We start from the raw sequence: 23776 nt of genomic DNA, 5'->3' as shown, positions 1-23776 counted from the left end.
AGACTGCAGCCTCTTTGCTCCTCCCTGAGCTTTTTGGGGGCAGTGTATTTATTTATTTATTAAATTTATATCCTGTCCTTCCTCCTAGAAGGATGCCAGGGCGGCAAGCAAAAACACTATAAACACTCTAAAACATCTTTAAAACAAAAGACTTAAAACATTGTAAAACAAAACATCTTCAAAACATATTAAAACAAAACATCTTTAGAACATATTGACAAAAAAAGCTTTAAAAACATCTAAAAAGTATTTCCAATACAAATGCAGACTGGGATAAGGTCTCTACTTAAAAAGCTTGTTGAAAGAGCAAGTTCTTCAGTAGGCGCTGAAAAGATAACAGAGATGGTATCTGTCTAATGTTCAAAGGGAGGGAATTCCACAGGGTAGGTGCCACAATACTAAAGGACCGTTTCCTATGTTGTGCAGAATGGACCTCCTGATAAGATGGTATCTGCAGGAGGCCCTCACCTGCAGAGCACAGTGATCGACTGGGTATATAAGGCGTAAGATGATCTTTTACGTATCCTGGTCCTAAGCTGCATAGGGCTTTGTACACAAACCCAGCACCTTAAACTTGGGCTGGTAGCTAATAGATAGCCAGTGCAATTCTTTCAGCACCAGGGTAACATGTTGGTGATACCTTGCCCCAGTGAGCAGTCGTGTCACCACATTTTGCAGCTTCCAGCACAGGGGGCAGCCCCACACAGAACTCATTACAGTAATCTAACCTGGAGGTTATCAGTGCATGGAGGACAGTGGTCAGGCTATCCCAGTCCAGAAATGGCCGCAGCTATCTTACCAGGCAAAGCTGGTAAAAAGACACTCCTAGCCACTGAGGTCACCTGCGCCTCTAGCGACAAAGATGAATCAAGGAGCACCCCCAGACTACAGACCTGCTCTTTCAGAGGGAGTACAACCCCGTCCAAAACAGGCAACTGACCAATTATCTGTACTCGGGAACCAACAGTTCACAATGCCTCCATCTTGCTAAGATTCAGACTCAATTTATTGGTCCTCATCCAGCTCATCACTGAGTCCAGGCACAGGTCTACGGCTTGCACGGCCACTCCCAATTTAGATATTACAAAGAAATAGAGCTGGGTATTGTCAGCATACTGTTGATACCTCACCTCAAATCTCCTGATGACTGCACCCAAGGGATTCATATAGATGTTAAATAGAATTGGGGACAAGATGGTACCGTGCAGCACCCCACATCATAACTGCCAGGGGACTGAAAGAGAATCATCCGATGCTATTCTTTAAAAATGACCCTGGAGGTAGGATCAGAACCACTGTAAAACAGTGCCTCCAATACCCATCTCACCAAGTTGGCTTGGAAGGATACCATGGTCAAAGGAATCAAAAGCGGCTGAGGGATCAAGTAAGAATAACAGGGTCACACTCCCCCTGTCCTTCTCCTGATAGAGGTCATCCATCAGGGCGACCAAGGTCGATTCAGTCCCATAACCAGGCCTGAACCCAGATTGGAATGGATCAAGATAATCTGTTTCATCCAAGAGTACTTGCAATTGCTGTGCCATAATCCTCTCAGTCACCTTTCCTAAAAAGGAGGTATTTGCGACCAGGTGGTAGTTGTCACAAACCAATGGGTCCAGGGTGGGCTTTTTCAGGAGTGATCAGATTACCACCTCTTTCAGGGAGGCTGGGACCATTCCCTCTCACAAAGATGTGTTGACCACACCCTGGATCCACTCAGTCATACCCCCTTGGCAAGCTTTAATAAGCCAAGAAGGGCAAGGGTTGAAAGGACATGTTGCTGGCTGCATTGTTGCACACACCTTGTCCATGTCATCAGGCCGCATCAGCTGAAACTGATCCCAAGACGTTACAGCTGATGTTGCACTGGACACCTCACTGGGGACTACAGTAGATAGTAGAATCTGGATGGGGCATCTAGATTGCCACAGAGGCAAGCAACTTTGCCCTCAAAGTACCTTGCAAAGAATTCACAGTGGGCCTCTGAAGGGTCTAAAACTCCATTTCCTGATGTCAACAGACCCTTGACAATACGAAAAAGCTCCACTGGATGGCTACTTGAGGAAGTGATAGAGGCAGAGAAGTGGGTCTTCTTTGTCACCCTCATCGTCACACAGTAGGCACAGTAATGATGTTTTACTCATGCCCAATCAGCCTCATAGTATGTCTTTTGCCACTTGCGCTCCAGCTGTCATCCAGTCTGTTTCATTGCCCTTAGTTCACCGTTGCAGTGAAGCTGTAATGTGCAAGCGTGGGTTGACTTAGCATGTCATCACAATTTGGGGTCACAGCTAAAGTCTCTCCTCCTTAACCACAATCTGTAGCCAAAGTTTACCCCACAGTTAAATAGGAGAGCCCTTAACCATGGTCTCAGGTTTAGTCACCATGCTAAGCCAAACCTTGGCTTAGCTGCTGTCCTGCACTGCCCTGAAAAGTTCAGGGAGGAGCAAATCGGGAGTAAGTGCCTTTGTGGGAGTTAGCTGGTTGTGCAGTTATGGTAAGCCATACTTCAGCTTACTGTGATGTGTGAACTAGGCCACTGTCTTGGATGCTTAACTCCACGAACAAGGTATAAAGAGAAGCAGTTTGTGATCACTATGTACGTGATACAAGGTCAATACCTTTATAATCCCCTCAGTTGTAGAGTAGTGGCCAGAATGGGACTAACTACAGAGGAAGCTACTAAAGGGATGTTTAGAGACACTAGTGTATTAAAATATGGACATAGTTCTAAGACCTGACTCTAAACCGTACAATATATATTGTATAAATACTCCCATTTCTTTGCCCTACAAAGTGGAAATGGAGCTGAAAAAGAGGCAGGGACATGGCATAATTGCCGCCCTGGGCTCCTGCTGGCAGGAAGGGCGGGATATAAATAAATAAAGAAACAAACAAACAAATAAATAATTCGGGAAATTACCGGGCCTATTCATGTGTACTAGTAGTCCTGATCATCAAGAAAAATGGGAAAAATATGCATTTGCTTAGATTTTAAAATTTTACTGGAAGTGTAGTCAGGTAAAATATGTATTCCCAACACTAGACAATCTTCTCCCAAAAGTGATAGGAGCCAAATAATTTCATAAACAGTTTCTAGCAAATACATGTGACACATCACAGTGGCAAATTGACAGCATTTATTGCACTCTTTGGTATTTTGTTTTCAGGATTTGCCATTTGGAATCATGAATGTTTTCAAGATTTTTCAATGGCAAAATTTCTCAGAGACATAAAATGAATTATTGTCTTCATGGATGACATCCTAATACATGACACATTTACTGGAAGTCCACAAGAAAACACTGATCATTGTCCTGAATTCAGACTCAAGCTAAACAAGAAGAAATTTATTTTTTGCTAAACCAGTTATAGTTCTTGGGTCAAATAATGGCACAACATGGAACAAAGCCAACCCAGAGAAGGTAAATGCCATCAAACAACTGACAGCACTGTCTAACATTACAGAATGGAGATGGTTTCTGGGAATGGTAAACTATCTAGGACGATATTTGCAAGACATCTCCACAGAGGCACAACTTCACAAATTACTATTGAAATCCACCATGTCCTGGTTTTGGGAACCAGATAAGAGACATGATCTCCAATGTTGCAATCCTATAGTTTTATGATGCCAACAAGTTCAAAATGGCTAGCACATATACAAGCAGCTATGAACTAGGTGGAATACTACTATCCGAATTGGTTTGCAGCAACAGCCTCCCAACCTTGCTGCTGCCTTCCCCCTGTGGGTAAGCTGGTGCTGGGAGGCTATTATGGTTGTTCTGCTCCCCTGGGAAACCCACACCCAGCTACTGCAGAATGGATGCCAGTCACATTCTGGTCCAGAATTCTTACCAAAACAGAAAAATGCTATAGAAATATAAAAAAGAGTTTGGCTATCTAAAACCTTTTATACCATTAATAGCTACAAGAGGTAGCCCTGTAGGATTGCTAATGGGGAGATAAAGCAGAACAACAATTCCAATCCTAAAGGAAAAACCTCACTTTAAAGTTGCCTGTTCTTTAATTACCAAGCTAAGAGAGGTTATGAACATTTTTATAACTGGCACAATTCAGCCCAAGATCTAACTCAGAGCCCAGAGAAAGAGTTTATATCAAAATTCATGGAGAAAACACATGGCAATTCCAGCTACTATACTAGAAAGAAAAGAAATACTCAAATAATATTCTGTTGATGCTAAATTTGGTATACTTAACAGAAATTGATAATATCTTCTTCCTAATCCTGACAAGGTATAATCACCAAATGCACAATTGATGCTTAAAACCCCCCAAGATCATCTACTGCCAAAGCCATTTTATAAAAACTGACCGTGCTGATATTACTCATCACTCACTCCAGCTGAGTTACCCAGAAGTCTTCAAGATTTAGAGAGGACCAGATGTTTCAACAATGTTGATTCGTTTCTTTAAAAGAGGGTAGATGTGTGGATAGTGTCATTACATAGTTTAGACACTAGATGGCACTCTGAGTGGCTTCAGGAGTTTCACGTTGCTGTTCTATTCTTGTTTAAGTGAGACAATAATGTTTGTGCTTCATTTCCTGACTGACAGGTCCCCTAAGCCTATGACAAAACGCAACCACTATTTGGATGATATCCAACATTAGTCATACTCAGAGTAGACCCACTGAAATCATAGGAATCTTAAGTACATGGATTTCACTGGGTCTGCTCTGAGTATGACTAATGTTGGATACACACTTTGTATGTATTAAGAGTTCAATTAAAACAAAACCTCTGGGTTGCATCCAAAGATGTCCTCCACTCACAGAAAGCCTATTTTAATACACTTTGCAATGGAGCACTACATGAGACAAGTGAAGCGAAATCCAAGTACGTTCTTCCACCTGCTCAAACTCTTGAAGAAACATGACAATAGTTAAATTGCCTACTTAATATGCGACTGAGTAAACTCTTCCACCAGTGGTTGCAGAACAGCACTAATGCCTATTTTCCTTTGGCCAGTGGTACTTTGGATCCAACCAAGTAATTTCTCATAAAAGTATGGATATTTGTTTCAAATGACTTATATTAGTGGTTTCCCCCCCTTCTATATCTGAGTAGAGTTATAGCAATAGGCTTATATTTTCTGCAATAGTTCTAATTCTGCAAGGTCCATTAGATGCTTCTCTAGAAAAGACAATAATGCTTGGAAAACCAGAAGGGAGTAGAAAAAGAGGAAGAGATGGATTGATTCCATAAAGGAAGCCACAGACCTGAACTTACAAGATCTGAACAGGGTGGTTCATGATAGATGCTCTTGGAAGTCACTGATTCATAGGGTCGCCATAAGTCGTAATCGACTTCACAGAGCTTGGAAAAGTTACTTTTTTGAACTACAACTCCCATCAGCCCCAGCCAGCATGGCCACTGGCTTGGGCTGATGGGAGTTGTAGTTCAAAAAAGTAACTTTTCCAAGCTCTGTGACGACTTGAAGGCACATAACAACAAAAGTAAAAACACAGGATCAAAGAATAGCCACTAATAACCCATCATATTTCTGTGTGAAGTAATATTTGATTGCTCAAACATTATCAGTGCTCTGCCTGTTGGAACAAAAAAATATTCTTAGTATAAACTATGCCAAGAAAAGTCAGAAGTTGATCAGAGTCCCCAATGGAAATGGGAACTAGAAGGTCTATTTGTATCATGGTAGTTTGGTAAGTCATTTCCTAGTTAAACAATTCCCTTAATTGCCTTGGCAATCTTTTATCTCTTTTAATATGCATCCAACAATCTTTGGTATTGCATTTTCAGATTTTAAAATTGATGAACAGAGGCCACAAATCACACAAGTGCCCTTTACTGACATGACTAATTAATTACATGGAAGTAATGATAAAATGGCAATGTAAATTATGCAGAAAGCTATCATGATAGCAGAGGTGATGATTAGAATGAATATTGGGAAACACATCTTTCTGTCATCTGTTCAATGGCATGTTCAGTAGTAGCTTCTGCTTAATGGAAGGGACTTAATTTTCTCACTAGTGAGATGTGTACCAGAGAGGGACATTCCTGTTGACGTGATGGACCAGTCTATAGTCACATAGATGATATGGGTTTGTGAATCAGTATAGTGGTTGTTGTTATTGTTATTGTAATTATGATTATTTAGATTTATCGCCCGCCCTTCACCCAGAGGTCCCAGGGCAGGTCACAATAGCTTTAAAATATATCATTAAAAACAACCTAAAACCACAACATCACAAAAATGGGGTGCATCCTAAAAATATACATCTCAGGTGTCAAAGGCCAGGGTAAAGAGGTGCATCTTCAGCATTTGCCAGATGCACCTCTGTGGGGAAGGAGTTCCACAGCTTAGGGGCTGCAGTAGAGAATGCCTTCTCCTGAGTCTCCACCCCCCCCCAAGCTTCTGAGGGTGGCAGAACTACCAAAAGGGCCCCCTCTGCTGATCTGTAGGGAAGATCTGTAGGGAAGGATCAGCCTTCTAGATATTTGGGTCCTAAGTCATTTAGGGCTTTAAATACTAACATGAGTACCTTGAACTGGGCCCAGAAACGAACTGACAACCAATGCAGCTGTTTTACAACAAGGTTTATTTGAGTTCTGAGAACCCCAGGCAGTAATCTGTCTGCATTTTGGACCAGTTGAAGTTTCCAAGTCATCTTCAAGGGCAGCCCTATGTAAAGCACATTGCAATAATCCAATCTGGAAGTTACAAGAGCATGGAGTACTATGGTCAAATCATCTCTGTCTAGAAGGGGCTGAAGCTGGCGAACCAGATGGAGATGGAAAAAGTTACTCCTAGTCATGGAGGCCATTTGAGCCTCTAGTGATGTTGGATCCAGGAGAACCCTCAAGCTGCAGATCTGCTCCTTTGAGGGGAGTGCAACCCCAACCAGAACAGGCCATCTCCCCATCTCCTTGACATGAGAACTCTGGACACATAAAGCCTTCGTCTTTTCAGGATTCAGCCTCAATTTAGTCAGAGTGCAAAACTAAGATGTGGGAGACCAGGTCTCAAATCCCCACTCAGCCATAAAGTTCATTGGGTACTTTTGGACCAGTTGCCATCTCTCACAGGGTTCACAGGGTTGTTGCAAGGATGTAGTGGGGAGGGTAAGAAGCTCATTGGAGAAAAGGTTGAATATAAACGTAATAATATATAAAGTCTTTTTATTGCAATGAAATGGTATGAGCCAAATTAGTTGAGATATAAATAATTCATTTTCCCTCAGCTCTTGATTAAAATGTGTCATTAGTTTTGGGATTTCCATTCTTTATAGATGACACAAAGCCATGACTTAAAGGTAGAAGAAATGGTGCATAACAGTGCAGTTGAAAGCTGAATCAGCCTGGGAACAGGGTTGCTTCAGGTCTCAGGCTTTGCTCCCCAAGAGTGATGCTGGCTGCTACCCCCATCTTGGTTTAAAGCTGTATAGCTTACTATGCATCTGCATACATAGAAAAGAATACTATCCAGAGACAAATATGGTGCCTCTTGTGAGGTTCTACCATGTTTGTCTTTGAATGGGGGGCATTTTTATTTATGCCAATGAAACAGGTCAGGTGACAGCTAGAACACAAATGGCACTAAGTGTCAGTGAGCAAACACATACTACAGCACAGAATCATCTCCTCAATTGTATCCTAAAGTAACCGTGCAACAAGAATTTTCCAAGTGGTGTGGAACTTAGTAACATCTACCCTTGTAAATGGAGTGGTGGAACACTTGGAAACCTCCTGGAACAAATTTGTAAGACATTTCAAGGTTACAGTCATTTGCTTCTGTTGTGACTTAGATGCTATTGTTGGCACAGATCCAGTTGAGGAGCATGACACACCATTTATTCTAATTTTATGGAATCAGTTTCACCTTGTGTAGTCTGAGGTTGTGGACAAGGTGTTTGTAACTGGACAGCTGACCATGTGCCCTCTTGATCCTAGCCCAAAACAGTGGATTTGAGCAAGCTTGGGGGAGGGCATTAACAGAATAGGTCCAAACTGTGGTAAACACTTCTTTAAGGGGGACAGTGCCTTCCCCCTTCAAGAGGTAGTAGTGCAGCTGCCCGTTATGGGAAAAAACAGTCCTGGGCCCAGAGGTTTATGATAATTAGCATCCAGTTGTCAATATCCTTTTTTTGAGGAAGGGTGGTGGTGGTGCAGCTCCAGTCACTCTTGGAGAAAACTGATTATTTGGGCTGTTTCTAGTTTGGTTCAGGCCTGGGTTCATAACTGAATCAGCCTTGGTTGCCCTGATGGATGACCTCTCTCATCAGGGGAGCATGACCATGTTGCTCTTGTTCGATTGCTCAGCAGTTTTTAATACGATCTATCATGATATCTTGTTGAAATGGCTGTGTGGGTTGGGAGCGGGGCACACTGTATTACAGTGGTTCTGTTCCTTCCTCCAGGGCCAAGTTCAGAGGATGGCATTAGGTCATTATTCTTTTGCATCTTATCTGTTATGCTGTAGGATGATATCCCCAATGCTATTTAACATCTGTTTGAAGCTTTTGGGAGCAATCATTAGGAATCTGGAGTGTGGTGACATCAATATGTGGCTGACACCCAACTCTGCTTGTTACAACTCAATCAGGTGTGGCCATGCAAGTCTCGGACTGGTGCCTTGATGCAGTGGTGGGCTGGATGAGAGCCAATAATCTGAAGCTAAAGTCTGATGATGGAGGCCTTGTGGGAATGCGGTTCCTGGGTGTAGGAATTAGGCAGTTTGACTCATTCTGGATGAGACTACACGTTCCTTTAATGAGCAAATGTGTAATCTGTGGATGGTCATTGAACCATCATTATCACTGGAAGCTCCAATGGTTAGGAGCGCCTTTTCCCAGGTTTGGATGGTGTACGGCTTCTGGACAGAGATAAATTGGACATAACAATCCATGTGCTGGTACCCTCAAGAATGGACTACTGTAATGTGTTCTGTGAGGGGTTGTGCTTAAGGTTGGTCTAGAAGCTGTAGTTTGTGTAAAATGCAGTGGTTAGGCAGCTAACTGAAGTAGTTTGCTGTGATCATGGAACACTTTTGCTGAAAGAGCAGCATTGGCTGCCAATTTGATACTAGGCCAAGTTTATGGTTTTACTGTTGACTCATAAAGCCCTAAACAACTTGAGACCTGGTTATCTGAAGGAATGTCTTTAACCATATAGACCTGTCTAGTTATTAAGATCTTAGGACAAGGCCCTTCTGGTGGTTCTTTTCTGTTGTGGCACCCAGCCTGTGGAACCATCTCCCCTCTGAAATACGGCAGGCTACAACTATGCTGAGGTTTTGGCACCCCGATATCTCATTTATTTACCTAGGTTGATATACCAAGCCTTGAGAGATGTCTGGCTCCTGTGGTTACTGTCTGCATTTTACTAGTCTGTCGTTATGTGTTTTTTTTACTTTACATTGTTTTAATGTATTGTTTTCTTAAGTTGTGTTTTACTCTCGTATAAAAATATTTTAAATAAAATAAAAATAAACCACCAGAATGTTGGTAATTATTGCAGAAATTCTACTGTGGGTGCGGATCCCAAAATCTGCCATTTAATTCCCTGCCATTTAATTCCAGTGCAGGAAGAACTTGGCAGCCTGTTCCAGGGAATAGAAAGCAGAACCTGCCCCTCTTGATAGTTTATATATTTGAAAATAGTAATAATAATAATAAACAAAATTCTCATAAAAATGAAAAGTATAATAAGAAGCCCACTCATATGTGGTCCAGTTTCTTCTCTTCTCCCACGCAGCAGCTCCCTTCTCATTCAACTTCCCTTCCCTTCCTGGTCTTTCATGAAGGTCTTGTGGCTGATAAATTCACCCTGTGTCATATCCTCTTACTGCTTGACTAAGCCTACTAATGTGAAATCTCTTCCCATCCAACATCATTACCCTTCTCATTTAAAATAGATATAAACAACTGTAGGATTCCAGCCAACTGCAGACCCTCATGAGTTATGGTGCATTTACAACCAAGGAAGTAACTACATGTTTTGTACAAATGCATGTTAATCCTCTGACGATGATTAAGAAAAAGAGTTTCGGAGGTGATGTTTGAGACTGGTGAAACAAGGGAGGGACAAAGGGGTGCATAACCTTTCCAACATCCTGTTTCCACATTACAAATCACTCCAAAATGGAGGTTTATAATCCTTATCCATGTTTGCCTTTCAAATGCACATTTAAAATCTTGCATGGAGAAAAGCCACGTTGAAGGAGCGCATTTGAAGCAGATAAACAGCGGGCAGGGAAAGAGTTTTATTTCCAGATAGCCTCTGGCTTTCATCTTGTCTGTTCATAGCTGCTAAGCTGGCAAAGGATTAGCAGAACACACAGCACTTGGCCACCTCATAATATTTAAAGGTAAAAAGCAAGAAGAAGAGAGAACCCCCCCTGCACTTCCCAGAAAAATTGCACCCAAGTTCTTTCCCCTTGCAAAAGTGGCAGAAAAATACACCCCACTTACATGGGGGTGGGGGTAGGGGAAAGAGTTGCATAAAACAGGCTGGGGGTTCAGCACTGAACTATTTTGGATCTCTGAACTATGTATACTTTCTGAGAGCAATCCTAAAGGCAAGCTGGAAGACCCCAGCCGGGAGTCTGCTTGTACACCTCTGCCTCCCACAGTCCTGTTTGGCAAAGGCTCTGTTGTAGCTTGGGAACACCTGCTCTCCTTGCCTTTGGATCTACCCTGTCACCGAGGATCTTACATGCCCTACCTTCCTTTGAATGTCTCAGCAGACAGAAGAATAGCTAACACCTCTAGCTTTCTTTCCTTTGCCCCGCTCTTCCTCCTCATTCATGCCCCCCACTCCGATGAGGTCTGTCAGCCTTCAGTTCACTGCAGCTCCCCATTTTCTTCCATCCATTCTGGGACAGTCGTCAGTAACCCGACTGTGATTTTGTCTATTGCCTTTAAAAAATGAACTTTTCTGGGTCACAAATCTCCACCATCCAGACAGAAGACCCCAAATTGCCCACATGGTGCTCCTGATAATATGGACATTGTGCTAGTTTCTGGGCCAGCTTTACTGAAGCAGCAGCAGCCTGTCCTTGGGAACGAATTATACCAGAGGCCACAGAGGGAAGAGATTCCTGGATGTGGATCCTCAGGCCCAGGGGCTAAATGCAGCCCTCCAGGCCTCTCTGCCTGGCACTTAAAACTCTTTCCAGGTCATACCCCTTCCCCAAGCCACAACCCTCACCAGCCCTATTTTGCACCCTCCTTGAGTGTTGTTGCCTGATCCTTGAACCCTGATAATGCTTCTTGCTTGCCTGCATGGAGGAAAGAGGGCTTGTGCAAATGTGAGCTGAAACTAGCCTTCTGTACAAAGGTAAAATTCCCTGGCATATGGCTCCCAGTAGGTTGCCCACCAGGGAATGTGGCCCTTGGGCTGAAAAAGTAGTCCACAAAGAGGGCATGAGCACAATAGCCCCCCTTCCCCAATTGTTCCCAACAGACTGATACTTGAGAGGCCTAGTTCCTCTGAACTAGGAAACAACACACAACCATCATGACTTGCAGCCACTGATAGACTTATTGTCCATGAATGTGTAAAATCAATGATAGATGTATCTCATTGTGTTTTCTCACTGGATTAGTGAATGATCAGTCCCACAAATGCGGTTTTGATATTCACACATACTCTGCAGCAATGTAAAATTGTACCATGGGGAAGGTGCTTCCATGTTGCTGCTGCGACTGCTGTGTGTACAAAGGGGGTCAAAGACCCATAACTACCTAAATTCAACACACTTAGGACAACATGATGCATACACATAGTTTTTATAACACTGACCTCCAAAGAACTCATTGATATGGTTGATCCAGTTTCACTTCTTGCTAGTCCTGTGCTATCATCCATTTCTGAAGCCATGAAATTCTTAACTGCTGTGCGGGGTTCAAAAGACAAGTTCTGCATGTGTTCCTGGGTAGGGAGATGTTGATCTAAACTCATATTGAACTGGTCCATTACACTGGGGTTCATACTAAATTCAGGATTAACTTTGTAGTGCAAGAGCCTTTCATGAGGCAAGGTCTCCATGCCTATATTCAATTTGCTGTCATCCTTTAGAGATGCCTGTGTGTTCACTGAGCCTCTGGGCATGACAATATAGTCACTCTCCATCATTCGGTCCTGAGGATGGACGATGTCCATATCTGCACCTCTCAGATTGTCATCAGTACATAAATACACAGTCCGCCGCAGCTCTGTGTTGTCTTTTTTCAGACACTGATTGGCAAGCTCACTCATGCTCATGGGCATATGCATGGCTCCAGATTGCTGAATGATAACTTTAGAAATTATATTCCCAGGCAACGTTGAGTAGCTCATTCCTTCAGGGTTTGCAGGTTTCTCCTCTTCATCATCATTCAGTGAGATTCTAGAAAGGGTTCCTGTTATTGTAGCTGCTCTGCAGGGTCCAAGATCCTTATGGAGAACTGTGAATGAGAAAGCAGGGCCACAAGGATTTAAATGGTCCCACAGGTAGTTTTCACTCTGGCTGCAAAGATGTCTTCCTCCCAATTTAATTTAGTGCAGGGGTGGCTATCTTTTTTTGGCCCAAGGAAGGTATTCATCCTTGGCTAACCCTCCTGGGGCTGCATGCTAATGGTGGGTATGATCAAAGGTGGGTGTGGCCACCCTACACTCTCACAACAGACAAGCATAGACACACATGAACACAACCCTCCTTTCTCAGCTAACTGTGCACTTCAGTTGAGGAAGGGGGTTATCGCCCCTACTCTGGTCATCAAATTATTGATCTGATGACTGAGGAAGGGGCAATTTACATTCCTGCCAGGGTGCTGAGTTCTGTCCATCCCTGTGATACGTCTTCTTTAATTTATTTTCTTTTTGCCCCTGCCAAAATCAGTGGTGTCTTGGGGACCAAGAAAAATCAGGCCCCTGAATTGGGAGTTAGCCACCCCTGATTTAGGGCAAGCTTTAAGCAATGCAATAATGCCAGTAAATAACAAGGAAAAGTATTATCATTTTGGGATATATTATGATTTGGATTTGTTCCTTTTTTTGGTAGCTGAAGTTACTAGAGGCCCAGACATCACACTTATCACAGTACACAGGCATATACATGGAGACAACCTACTTTGTTCAGACAGATGTGATTGTCTTTCCATTTTCAATTAAACAAGGACTATTTGCCTTGAAGCAAGGATATGTATAGAAGAGACTAAGCCATTTCAACTCTTCTAAAAATGTATGACTTAACAGAAAAGGAGAAAATCCATTTTAGAAAATGCAAAGTGGTCATTACACTATTTCTAAGCACACATATCAAGTTGCTTCACCCAGTCACCTCCTATTAGGTCTCTCATTTTTAGAAGAGTAAAATATAAATCCCTTGATTTATACACCACAAAATCTGGTCATGTCTGCCCAATCTTTTTCTGCAAGGTATTTTTTTCTTTTTTGTTCAATTTCTAATCATGAATGCTCAAAAAAAGTAATGCCACATTTACTCGATCATAAGGGAGCTGATCTGGATGCTCATGTTCTTAAAATCTACATCTAAAAACCACAGTACTACTGAAGTACTAAGGAAGGGTGATAAAGGCATTATTGTGAAATGCAGATGGAATTTACAAATGTTTATATTACAATGAAACAATGCAGTTTGAAATATGCATCATGGTATACAACTAACATTAATATATTGTTTTCAGTGTTGCTCTAGTACACTGACTGGAACAATCCATAGCCAGGTGACTCTTTGCTAGCACAGCAGAGTACAGGATTAGAACCAGAGGAATATCTCACTTCCTTTCTTATGCTTTGTTAAATGGCAAAGCAAACTGCTGATCACAAACCCTTTTTAGCAAGCACAATCAGAAAGAAACTCTAAACCATTTAAAATTCAGTTTTTAGAATTCAGTGATGGCAATTTGCATTAAATTCAGAAGAATGGTAAATACACTTTAATTTGGTATAGTATTAATTGTATTTTCAGAAAGATGTTTTTGGGGGGATGGAATAGATAGTGGGGCTGTGTGTGCTTGTTTAATTGCTATTCCTATAACAAGCAGCTTTTCAAAGGCTTCTTACTAAATCACCATGATAATCTAGCTGCATACAATTACCCCAATCCAATGAATGCTTGCAGATGCAAGAGCTCTGCTGTCTACAGGCTGAGAAGCTTACAAGGAGCTGTTTCTCAAGCCTGCTGCACATAAGGGTTGGACATTTATTAGACTCCTCCCTCTTTGTATACCCTGGCCTCTTTGGTCATGCTCATTAAGATTACTAGAAAACACAGACTAAATTTTCAGAACCTTCTGCCTGCACTGCCATGTACATTTTGTCATATTCATTCTGGATACCGAAATATAATTTTGGCTGTGACATCCAGTATTGATATCCTGTTCAGAAACTTCTTGGAGAGCCAGTGTGTGTAGTGGTTACAAGGTTGGACTACGCTCTGGGAGACCAGGGTTCAAATCCCCACGCAGCCATGAAGCTCGCTGGGTGACCTTGGGCCAGTCACTCAGCCTCAGAGGAAGGCAATGGGAAAAACCCCTCTGAATACCGCTTATCATGAAAAACCTATTCATAGGGTCGCCATAAATCGGAATCGACTTGAAAGCAGGCCATTTCCATTTTCAAGAAGCTTCTTATCTCCATGTTGGTAAATGACTTTGGCAGTAAAAGTCTTGCCTGAATGTATATTTGCCACTTCTTTTCATAATAACAAAGGGACTTCCTGTCTGATTTGCCTACATTAAAATGGCAATCTGACAGCCTTACCTGATCGACAGGCAATGTCCACATCTTTTTCAAAGTCTGTCTGTAACAATAACAAATAAAAGTTAATTAAGAAAAGCATTATCATCTACTAAAGGTCAAGCTAGATGTTGAATGTGACACAGAACTGCTGCCTCAGCTCTCATTCCTCACTATTTCTAATGCAATATATGACATGTCATCACTGCACAGGGCACTACCGCACCTCTATCAATGAGTAGTGCAAAAGGAGGTGATGGTGGGGTGATACACAGTGTGATGATACGAGGCCATATGTTGCTTGTATTCTGTGTTTTGCAGGAACAGAGGGTCATGTGGAATGGCGGTAGCAGCTAAAAACGCTCTCTTATAACATCCTGAGCTATACCTAAAGTACCTGCATATTCATAGAGCCCAGTCACAAACTAGTTCATACAACGCAGATGGAGTTAAGCTGATTTAGATTATCTGCTATACCCACTGAAAGTATAGTTGTGGGATTTGAGCTGATTTGTCCTCACTGAGTTCCATGGCTTGAAGTGTGTTCAATCTTAGTGGGTTGGTGGAAGAGGCTATCACACCTGTTGAAATCAGTGGGAGTACACTGGATTAAATTCAGGTCTTACAAATCAGACTGAATCCCAGAGTTGTTGTTCATGCCTGCACTGGACTATGGCTTAATTCAATTAATTAAAAAAATTGATTTAACATATTGCATTAAGGGCTTTCCATTCAAGCTCCAAAAGTTGGGAAATTATAGCAGTTAAGGGGCTATACTGTATGTGGGGCTTCTCTTGTGCTTGACCTGGAAACTGCCATTAGTGCAGAATGCTACAGCACAGTTAATGACAGAAGCGAGACCCTCTCAGCATATAACTCCTGAACTCAGAGATCTTCACTGGTTGCCAATTTGTTACCGGGCCAAGTTCAAGGTGTGACTACTGGAATATAAAGCCCTCAACAGCTTGGGGCCATTTGCCATGTGGGAGGGCCTTACCCCATATGTGCCCACTTGACCACTTTGTTCTATGGAACAGGCACTGTTACAGGTGTCACTTAATACTCATTCGGCATTTGTAAGAAATCGTTCTCTTAATGCAGCAGCATTTACACTTTGGAACTCCCTGCCTATTGACATCAAGCAAGAGCCTTCACTGTATTCTTTTTGGCACCTGCTTACAACTTTTTTGTTTAGGCAAGCCTATCCAGACACATAGATATTGATGTGTTTTAATCTCTTTTTAGTCTAGTGCTGTTTTAATTGTTTTTAAAATGTTCTTACTTGCATTTAACTATTTTCCTGATAATTTTTTTAAAAAATTGTAAACTGCTTAGAGGTTTTCTACATTCAGGTGGTATATAAATTTTGTTAAATAAATAACAGTAAAAAGGGTCATGCCAGGTCTTCCAGCTCTGTCATTCTATCTGGATTGACTGCCAGTTGGACACTTGTAAGATAGAATGGTAGCTTCAGTTGTATAATAGCTTCAGTTTTATAGGCTCCATATGTCTATTCCTCTGAACAGATAAATCTGGGATTTATGTCCACCCCTCTGCCATTGACAGCTATCTAGCCGCCTGGTATGAAGCTGGATCTAACCATAGGATAGCATATCATAACATATCATGTTCTTGCACTCAGGTCCTGCTTGCGGGCTTCCCCCAGGCACCTGGTTGGCCACTGTGAGAACAGGATGCTGGACTAGATGGGCCACTGCCTGATCCAGCAGGCTCTTCTTATGTTCTTATACTATAACAATAGTGCCTAAATAATGTATCTGTTAAAGTTGTGGCCCTTAATAGTTGTAATTTTCTGGCATTCAGCCCCCACCCTCCACTTAACCTTCTCGCACAACAGGTTCATGCTGAGCGTGTGCAGGAGACACCTGTATGAAATTCCATTTACTAAGAGAAAAATGCCTTTTTAATAAAAGCAACCTTTTAATAAAAGGTAATAAAAACTCCTGGTAATGAAATATACTAGATGTTGACCTTGACCTAAAACAACAGCTTGTTTCATAAAACATGCAGATGGAGAAATCTTTTCCTCAAAACCACTCCAACAAAATCTATGGAACAAAACACACACCACCTGTCAACTTGCCAGATTGTCCTATCAAACATTTACCTCATTCAAAACATGCCATTTCATATCAATTCTACCCCAAATGCAGCATGGACCATACTCAAACATACCTCTCCTACACTGCCAGGTTTCAAGTCAGTCTGTTAAACCCTTTTCTAATTAGCTATGCAATAGAGCTTACTCATCCATTTCTCATTATACTAGCAGAATGTGATTCAGCCAACTCACCCTTAACAGAGGTCCACAACTGTGGCCCAGTAAATTACCTCTCCTTAAAGGTGAGCTTCTGTTACTAAAACTGTTGTCAGAGAGCATTTTCTGACCACCAAAATGATAACACAGGAATTTAAAGTGTAACTTCTATCACAAAAATAGCAGCATGTCACTTTAAATGTTGGAAGAGCAGCCTCTGCTTTTGCATAACACTCATCAAGTGCAAGTACTGTACAGAAAACAAAAATGGAAGGCCATCCTGCCCACCTTGTTGAGTTTCCTGGTGCATTTAAAAGCAGAGGCTGCTCCCTTAGGAAGTCTTTTGTGCACATGCAAGGAAGCTCAATAACATTTTATATGTTCCTGAGAATGGCCCGGGAGCATCCATGGAAATGGCAACAACCAAGTTATTATTGTTGCGCGCCTCCCCAATCTCCGAGCGGTGAGATTTCACGGGTCCCTGTGCTCGCTCTGGGTTTGGTTTCCTTGGGAAGAAGGTCAGCAGAGACTGTGGTGTCTTTATGAAATATGGTTTATTTATTTACACACATTCCAACCTGAGCTTAGGATGGAGGGGTTCAAGGCATCAGCAGTCCAATATCCAGCTTTTCCATCAGTGTTACAGGAGGCATCCTAAAGCCATCGTGCAGAGAGCCAGCCTCTCTGCCTGCCTCCCCAGCCTTTCTCCAGACAACTCTAAACACACTCAAAGCACAAACCTCTGCTAACCTCCAGAAGGGGGGGAGGCTCTCCTGAAGAGTTTCAATGACAAAAGGATCTTCCTGGCCCATTCGTTAGCTGCTGGGCACCTAAAGGTAAAGGTAAAGGTGTCCCCGCACTTACAGTGTGAGTCGTTTCCGACTCTTAGGGTGATGTCTTGTGACGTTTACTAGGCAGATCATATATATGGGGTGGGATTGCCAGTTTCTTCCCCGGCCTTTCTTTACCCCCCAGCATATGCTGGGTACTCATTTTATCGACCACAGATGGATGGAAGTCTGAGTGGACCTCGAACCCTTTTATCATAGATTCAACTTCTTTCTTCTGTTGGAATTGAACTCCGGCCGTGAGCAGAGCTTCGGCTGCGTTACCGCCGCTTACCACTCTGTGCCACGGAGGGCACCTAATAGACCCATTAACAACCTGGCCGTGCTATTAGCTTAACAAAAAAAACTCCAGCAGAGCCAGCCCCTCACCCCAAGGCACAGGATTCCAAATCAGAGGCTAGAAGGGGACTCACAGGGATCATCCACACTCACAACATTATTTGCTTATTATTTATTAAATTTATTTCTCTCCCTTTCTCCCAAAGGAGCCTAGTTATATGTTGCATGCGGTATGTGAAATGGGGTGGTGGTACTGGAAGAATCTGCTCTGGGTGCCTAATAGTACATTCTCTGTGCCGGTGTTCACTTAAACTCAAGATTGGGCTGTTAGTTAACTAGTTAGATACCCAGTGTTTTTACTCCACTTCATCCTCATCACTAAAACATAATCTGCTGGATTGTTGATGCCTTTTACCTCAGATGTAGGGATATGCCAAGGAATCTTTTAGCCCAAGTGAAAAAATCAGAAGGCGGCAGACTGTTAAGTGTGCCACCGGAAAAAAAAAATCTTACTTATATGGGGTCTTCCTGTAATGCTGTGTTTACATAGCCACAAGAATCAGCGATACAATGATTCCTAGCTTGCTGCTGAGAGAAGTGGGCTCTGTATGCTCCCTCCACATAACAAAATGTATCCACATAAAGTATTCCACATACACATAAAACATTATACACATAATATGCAGCTAAACTGTTTCATAAAAAGTTCAACGGCATTCTTTTTTCTTCCCAAGAAGAGCATTCCAAAGGGCTCCATTGTGCATCTACAATGTGTAGATGTAACAAATTATTAAAGCAATTTGCCCAGTATTAGTGTGGAATTCTAAGGGAGCTGCTGGGATTCACTACGTTCCTTTCCACCATATGCATTCAAATGACTGTGCAGAAGACCAGCTGTACACTCATTTCTTGTAATCCTTTGTATCATTTACAATGTAATTCCCAAATTCCACATTGTGCTTATGGGAAAGGGAGGATATAAGGATAAGCAAATTCTGCCAAAGTAACTACTAGTTTAGAAATGGATATGGTGTAGCATTATGGCCAACAGTCTGAGCTAGGAGCTTGCCTTAAGAAAGCCACTCTCATCCACTAGTCTACAATATGGGAATTATAATATTGGTCTATAGAATCATATATCATATAATTTTAGAACTGGAAGGTACCTTGGAGGTCACCTAGCTCCATGCAGGAACCTTGCAATGACAGCATCCTTGACAGATGGCTGTATAGCTGCTGCTTAGACACCTCCAGTGAAGGAGAGCCAACCACCTCCCAAGGCAGTCTGTACCACTGTTAAGCAGCTGCCTTATCATTAGTCAGTTTCCTAAGTTTTAGCCAAAATCTGCTTCCTTGCAGTTTCCACCCGTTAGTTCAAGTCCTGCCCTCTGGAGCAACAGACAATAAGTCTGCTCCATCTTCTATGTAACAACCTTTCAGATATTTGAAAACTGTTATGTTTTCCCTGTCTTATGTGCTTGTTTTAAGGATTACTGAGATAATATACCCGAGACACTTTTCAACATTTGAAACGTACTACGGAAAGAGTAAGTTTTATTCTTATTGTTAACTCTACATGACCCAAGTGTTCTCTCTCAGAAACTGTAAAATAAGTTTACTGTGTGTTTGTGCATGTGTGCGTGTGCGTGTGTATGTGTATTCATTTATATACCGCCTTCATTGACCAAAGTCTCCCAGGGCAGAGTACATCAAATGAAAAGTATCAAAATAACAACCCAGCAGATAGAATAAACATTAAAACAATATAAAACTGATAAGTATTGCAGCTCCTCCTCCTTACTCTAAAAGTCGGTGTCCTAATATATCAACAACCCACATCACCAAAACCCTGGCTATGGAGGTAAGTTTTTAGCTGATGCCAAACTCCAACCAATACAGGCACCTGCCGGATTTCAAGAGGGAGGGCATTCTATATACAAAAGATCATCTAATAAATAAAATACTGTAATGAAGGCAGACTTGTACTGTGCAATGCCTTTAATAAAAAAAACCCTGTAGACTTGTAGATACTTGATATGTTCACTTTGCATTTGTGTATATATGCATTCATGAGAGTAACCTAGGAGTAGCAATCAAGGATCAAATAAAAACTAACCATGATTTGAGCATGTCCATTAGGAAACGAACTTGAAGAATCTGCATTGATTGGATCCTGGCAGTTTCTTAAACGGCACCTAAATGCATCTTGAACCTGGTGAAAGATATCAGTGATTTAGCATACCTCTTAAAATATGACAAAATTATTCAAAACAGTAGTCACATGGCTGATTTATCTTTAGTTTTCTCAGTTGGTACACAGTGGCATTTATGGTACCATTTTTTGATGATACAGTGTAGTTGACAGGACTGAAGCAAATACTTAAATTGGGACCACAGTTACATTAATACACAACACAATCTATACATGACTACTTAGTAGGAATTTTCCATTAGGTTCAATGGAGTTTAATCCCAGGTAAGTAGGACTGCCCTCACAGTTTGCTGTTTTACCAAATTGCTGTTTTACCACTTCCTAGAGAAGAACAATAATAATCAGACTTCTGCCTGAGACCCTAGAGAGAGCTGCTGCCAGACAGAATATATATGCTGACCTGATATAAGGCAGTTTTCTGTGTTCCCATGACCCACTCTAAAACAAACTCTGTAATAGGGATGGGGAACCTGTGGACTTCTGGATGTTGTTGGACTCCCATTTCCATAGCCCCAGCCAGCATGGCAAATGGTCAGGAATCATGGGAGTTGTACTCCAGCAACATATGGAGCGCCCAGGTTCTCCATCCTCTGTACAGAGATAGAACAAAATATAGCACAATGGAATCCTCCTATGTCACCAGAGATTATAACAAGAATCATTCTTAGACACATCCCTGTCTGCATCTTTAGTGCATGGTGGAAGGCCAGCAAAGGTGGCGAGGAGAGCTTTTCCATGAAGAGGATTCCACAGCTGTGATGATGCAACCACAAAAGTCCTGTCCTGTGTGCCCCCCTGCCCTATCTCATGTGGCAGGAGACACAAAAGGTAACCAAAACTACCACCCAGGTGTACAACTGCAGCAACGGGCCCAGAAGGAACACCCCCAAGGTACAAATCAGAGGATGAATTAAATGAATGCTTTGATGGGCCAGCTTGGTGGAGAACTCATCTGACTAGCACGGTTTGTTTGTTGGTCTTTTCCAAATGCCTAGAGCTATCAAAGAATGGCCACCTTGTGAGCGATCACCATTATTTGAGTATGCTATTCAAAACAATTGAATAAACATCTTAAACTTTCCCTTGCAGTTCCTTTAGCTTTTCTCCTATGCAGTGCTGATGGTATATTTCTTTAAAGCAGCTTCTCTATTTTTTTCTCCCTTCTGACATGAAGCTGCAAGATTCTCTCAGAGCTAGACAGAGCAAGAGATACAGATGTGCTGAACGTGCGGGTACCAAGGAAGTGGTTTCCTTAGCAACAGTAACCAATTCAAAACTCTTATAACTTGCCTTCTCCTCTCACGTGTGCTTTTTTTTAAAGTCCATGCAATTTAAATGAATATACAGTCCAATTAAAAACCCAGAAAAAGGAGAAAGCAAAACACTGCTCCTCACTTTATCACCAATATTTAGTGTTTGACATAGTTTAAATTAGGTTCTGAACAGACTATGTTTATATATGCCCTATCTATCTATCTTTCTATAAAAAATGTTTAAAAATGGTTGAATTCAAAAACTGCCATTCAGGATGAATCTTGTAGTGAAATACAAATAATGTCAACTTCTGCCCACTTAAGACAGTGACCATTTTTATCAGTTACATCAGGTGTGGGGAACTTCTGACCCTCCAGATGTTGATGGACTACAACTTCCATTAGCCCTGCCCACTAGCCATGCCGCCTGGGGCTGATGGGGCTGATGGGGGCTGGAGGTTTAGTTTGCACTTCTAATAAACTATCACTATTGCTATTACTACTACTATTATTAGTAGCACTAACATTGTACACTGCCTTCAGCATACAAGGCACTTTGCAGAGTAAGATAAGTAGGCAAAAAAAAAAAAGACATATCCCTTTCCTAAGAAGCGGACAATTCTGAGAGTGGAGACACAAGAAAGGGGAGTGAATGGAAAGGAAAGGAAAGGAAAGGGTAATGGAACATCTGTGTAAGCTTCCCATCAGTTTTGGATAAGGAGTGCTATGCCAAATGCTTCAGAGGTGGGTTCTAGCGAATGATTTGAAGGAAAAGAGAGAGATGGCAACAAGGCCTGGGAGACAGTCATAGAGGTTTGCAAGGCAGACTATGTAGACTCCAAAAAACAGATTTTTTGATGGCTAGAAGACTGTACAGCTGGAAGAGCAAAGGTCACAGGCAGTGATATGATGGGATCTAAGGGCAGAAAGATAGGGTGGAGGACAGAGGCACAGAAAGCTTTCAAAACAAAATGTGTATTAGATGTGGAAGAGGATAGGTAGCCAGGGAAGGGATTTGTGGAGTGGTATCATATGACAGAAACAACTTTGTTCAATAGAAAAGTTGCTACTTAAGTAACTAGCATTTATTCTGCACTTATATAATCAATTGTGTTTTTGATATTTCATGCATCTTATATTGTTGTCATAGTATGGGAAGAGCAAAAGCGGTGTGACTTTTACTGTAAGATGTGACATTATCTGTGACAAGTAATTTGACATTCAAATTTATTATTTGGCTTAGAGAGACACATACCATATTTTATATGCATGAATGGCAGATGTGGCATGCTGAATTCATTATCTATTAATCAAGCATTATAGGCAAGTTGACACAAGTTTTCCTAAGTACACAAGTCAGTCAGGTAGGTTTTCAGATGGAGAAATCTAAAAACTACAGCTACAGTCCTAAATACGTACAACATGGAATGAATCTTATTGTACTCAGTGGAACTTACTTCTGTTTTACACAGAAGGTTAAGATTACAATGTTTAAAACTTTTTAGTCCATGAGTTATCTTATAAGGGGCAATGTGGTTTGATGACTATTATTTGTGAAGCTGTTGATGAGGCAATGTTTTCAACAATGTGTGCAAAAGCTGGGTGTTCTTTTTTTTGAAGTTTGGTACCAAGGTTACCTTGCTTTTACTCCAGAGCAGCCTTCCCTAACCTGGTGCTCCTCAAATGTCTTTGACTATAACTCCCATTATCTCTGACACCTGAGCATGATGTCTGGGGCAGATGTTAGTTGTAGTTGCCATTCTCTGAAAGCATGAGAAATGGAACTTGATTGGGTGCATGCCTCCCCCCACGAACTCAGCTAGTGGTACTTGTCTTCAGTTTCTGGGTTTAGTGTGCAGTGTTTTGAAATCAACATTGTGATAAACTCCAGACTGCATCTGAAGCATCTCTGCCCTGAAGCAGACCCAACTAATCATAGAGAATTGTTCTGGGCAGCATTAGTAAGCAGGATAAGATTTTTTCTTAGACTTATAAATAAATGAGTACATCTGTTTTCACCTTGGCATTGATATGATTTGAAACTATATGTAGAATCTGAGGTTGCTAGTTCATTTACTCACCACCCAATCTACATTTTCATGTACGAAAAGGTCTGTTTTTGAGGATGAGAGGAAAGGGAATCTATTATAGACAGTTAAAAATCTATTTTTCTTTAG

The 23776-nt window shown here is 41.7% G+C and overlaps 1 protein-coding gene across 3 annotated transcripts in view; it reads right to left on the bottom strand.

Annotated features, from left to right (window-relative positions):
• The window catches only part of ADGRB3 (adhesion G protein-coupled receptor B3), a 784090-nt gene that overhangs the window by 36847 nt on the left and 723467 nt on the right, over positions 1–23776 (bottom strand). For all 3 annotated transcript variants that reach the window (XM_061623067.1, XM_061623068.1, XM_061623069.1), the window contains 3 exons: positions 20251–20346; positions 14754–14793; positions 11790–12433 (listed from right to left, as the gene is read on the bottom strand). In XM_061623067.1, coding sequence (XP_061479051.1) covers positions 11790–12433; positions 14754–14793; positions 20251–20346 — 780 coding nt within the window. The remainder of the gene's footprint in view (positions 1–11789; positions 12434–14753; positions 14794–20250; positions 20347–23776) is intronic.

This window comes from Rhineura floridana, chromosome 4 (assembly GCF_030035675.1).
Source record: "Rhineura floridana isolate rRhiFlo1 chromosome 4, rRhiFlo1.hap2, whole genome shotgun sequence".
NCBI lineage: Eukaryota > Metazoa > Chordata > Lepidosauria > Squamata > Rhineuridae > Rhineura > Rhineura floridana.
Note: the sequence above shows the minus strand (reverse complement) of the source record. Positions and strands in the feature narration are given on the sequence as shown.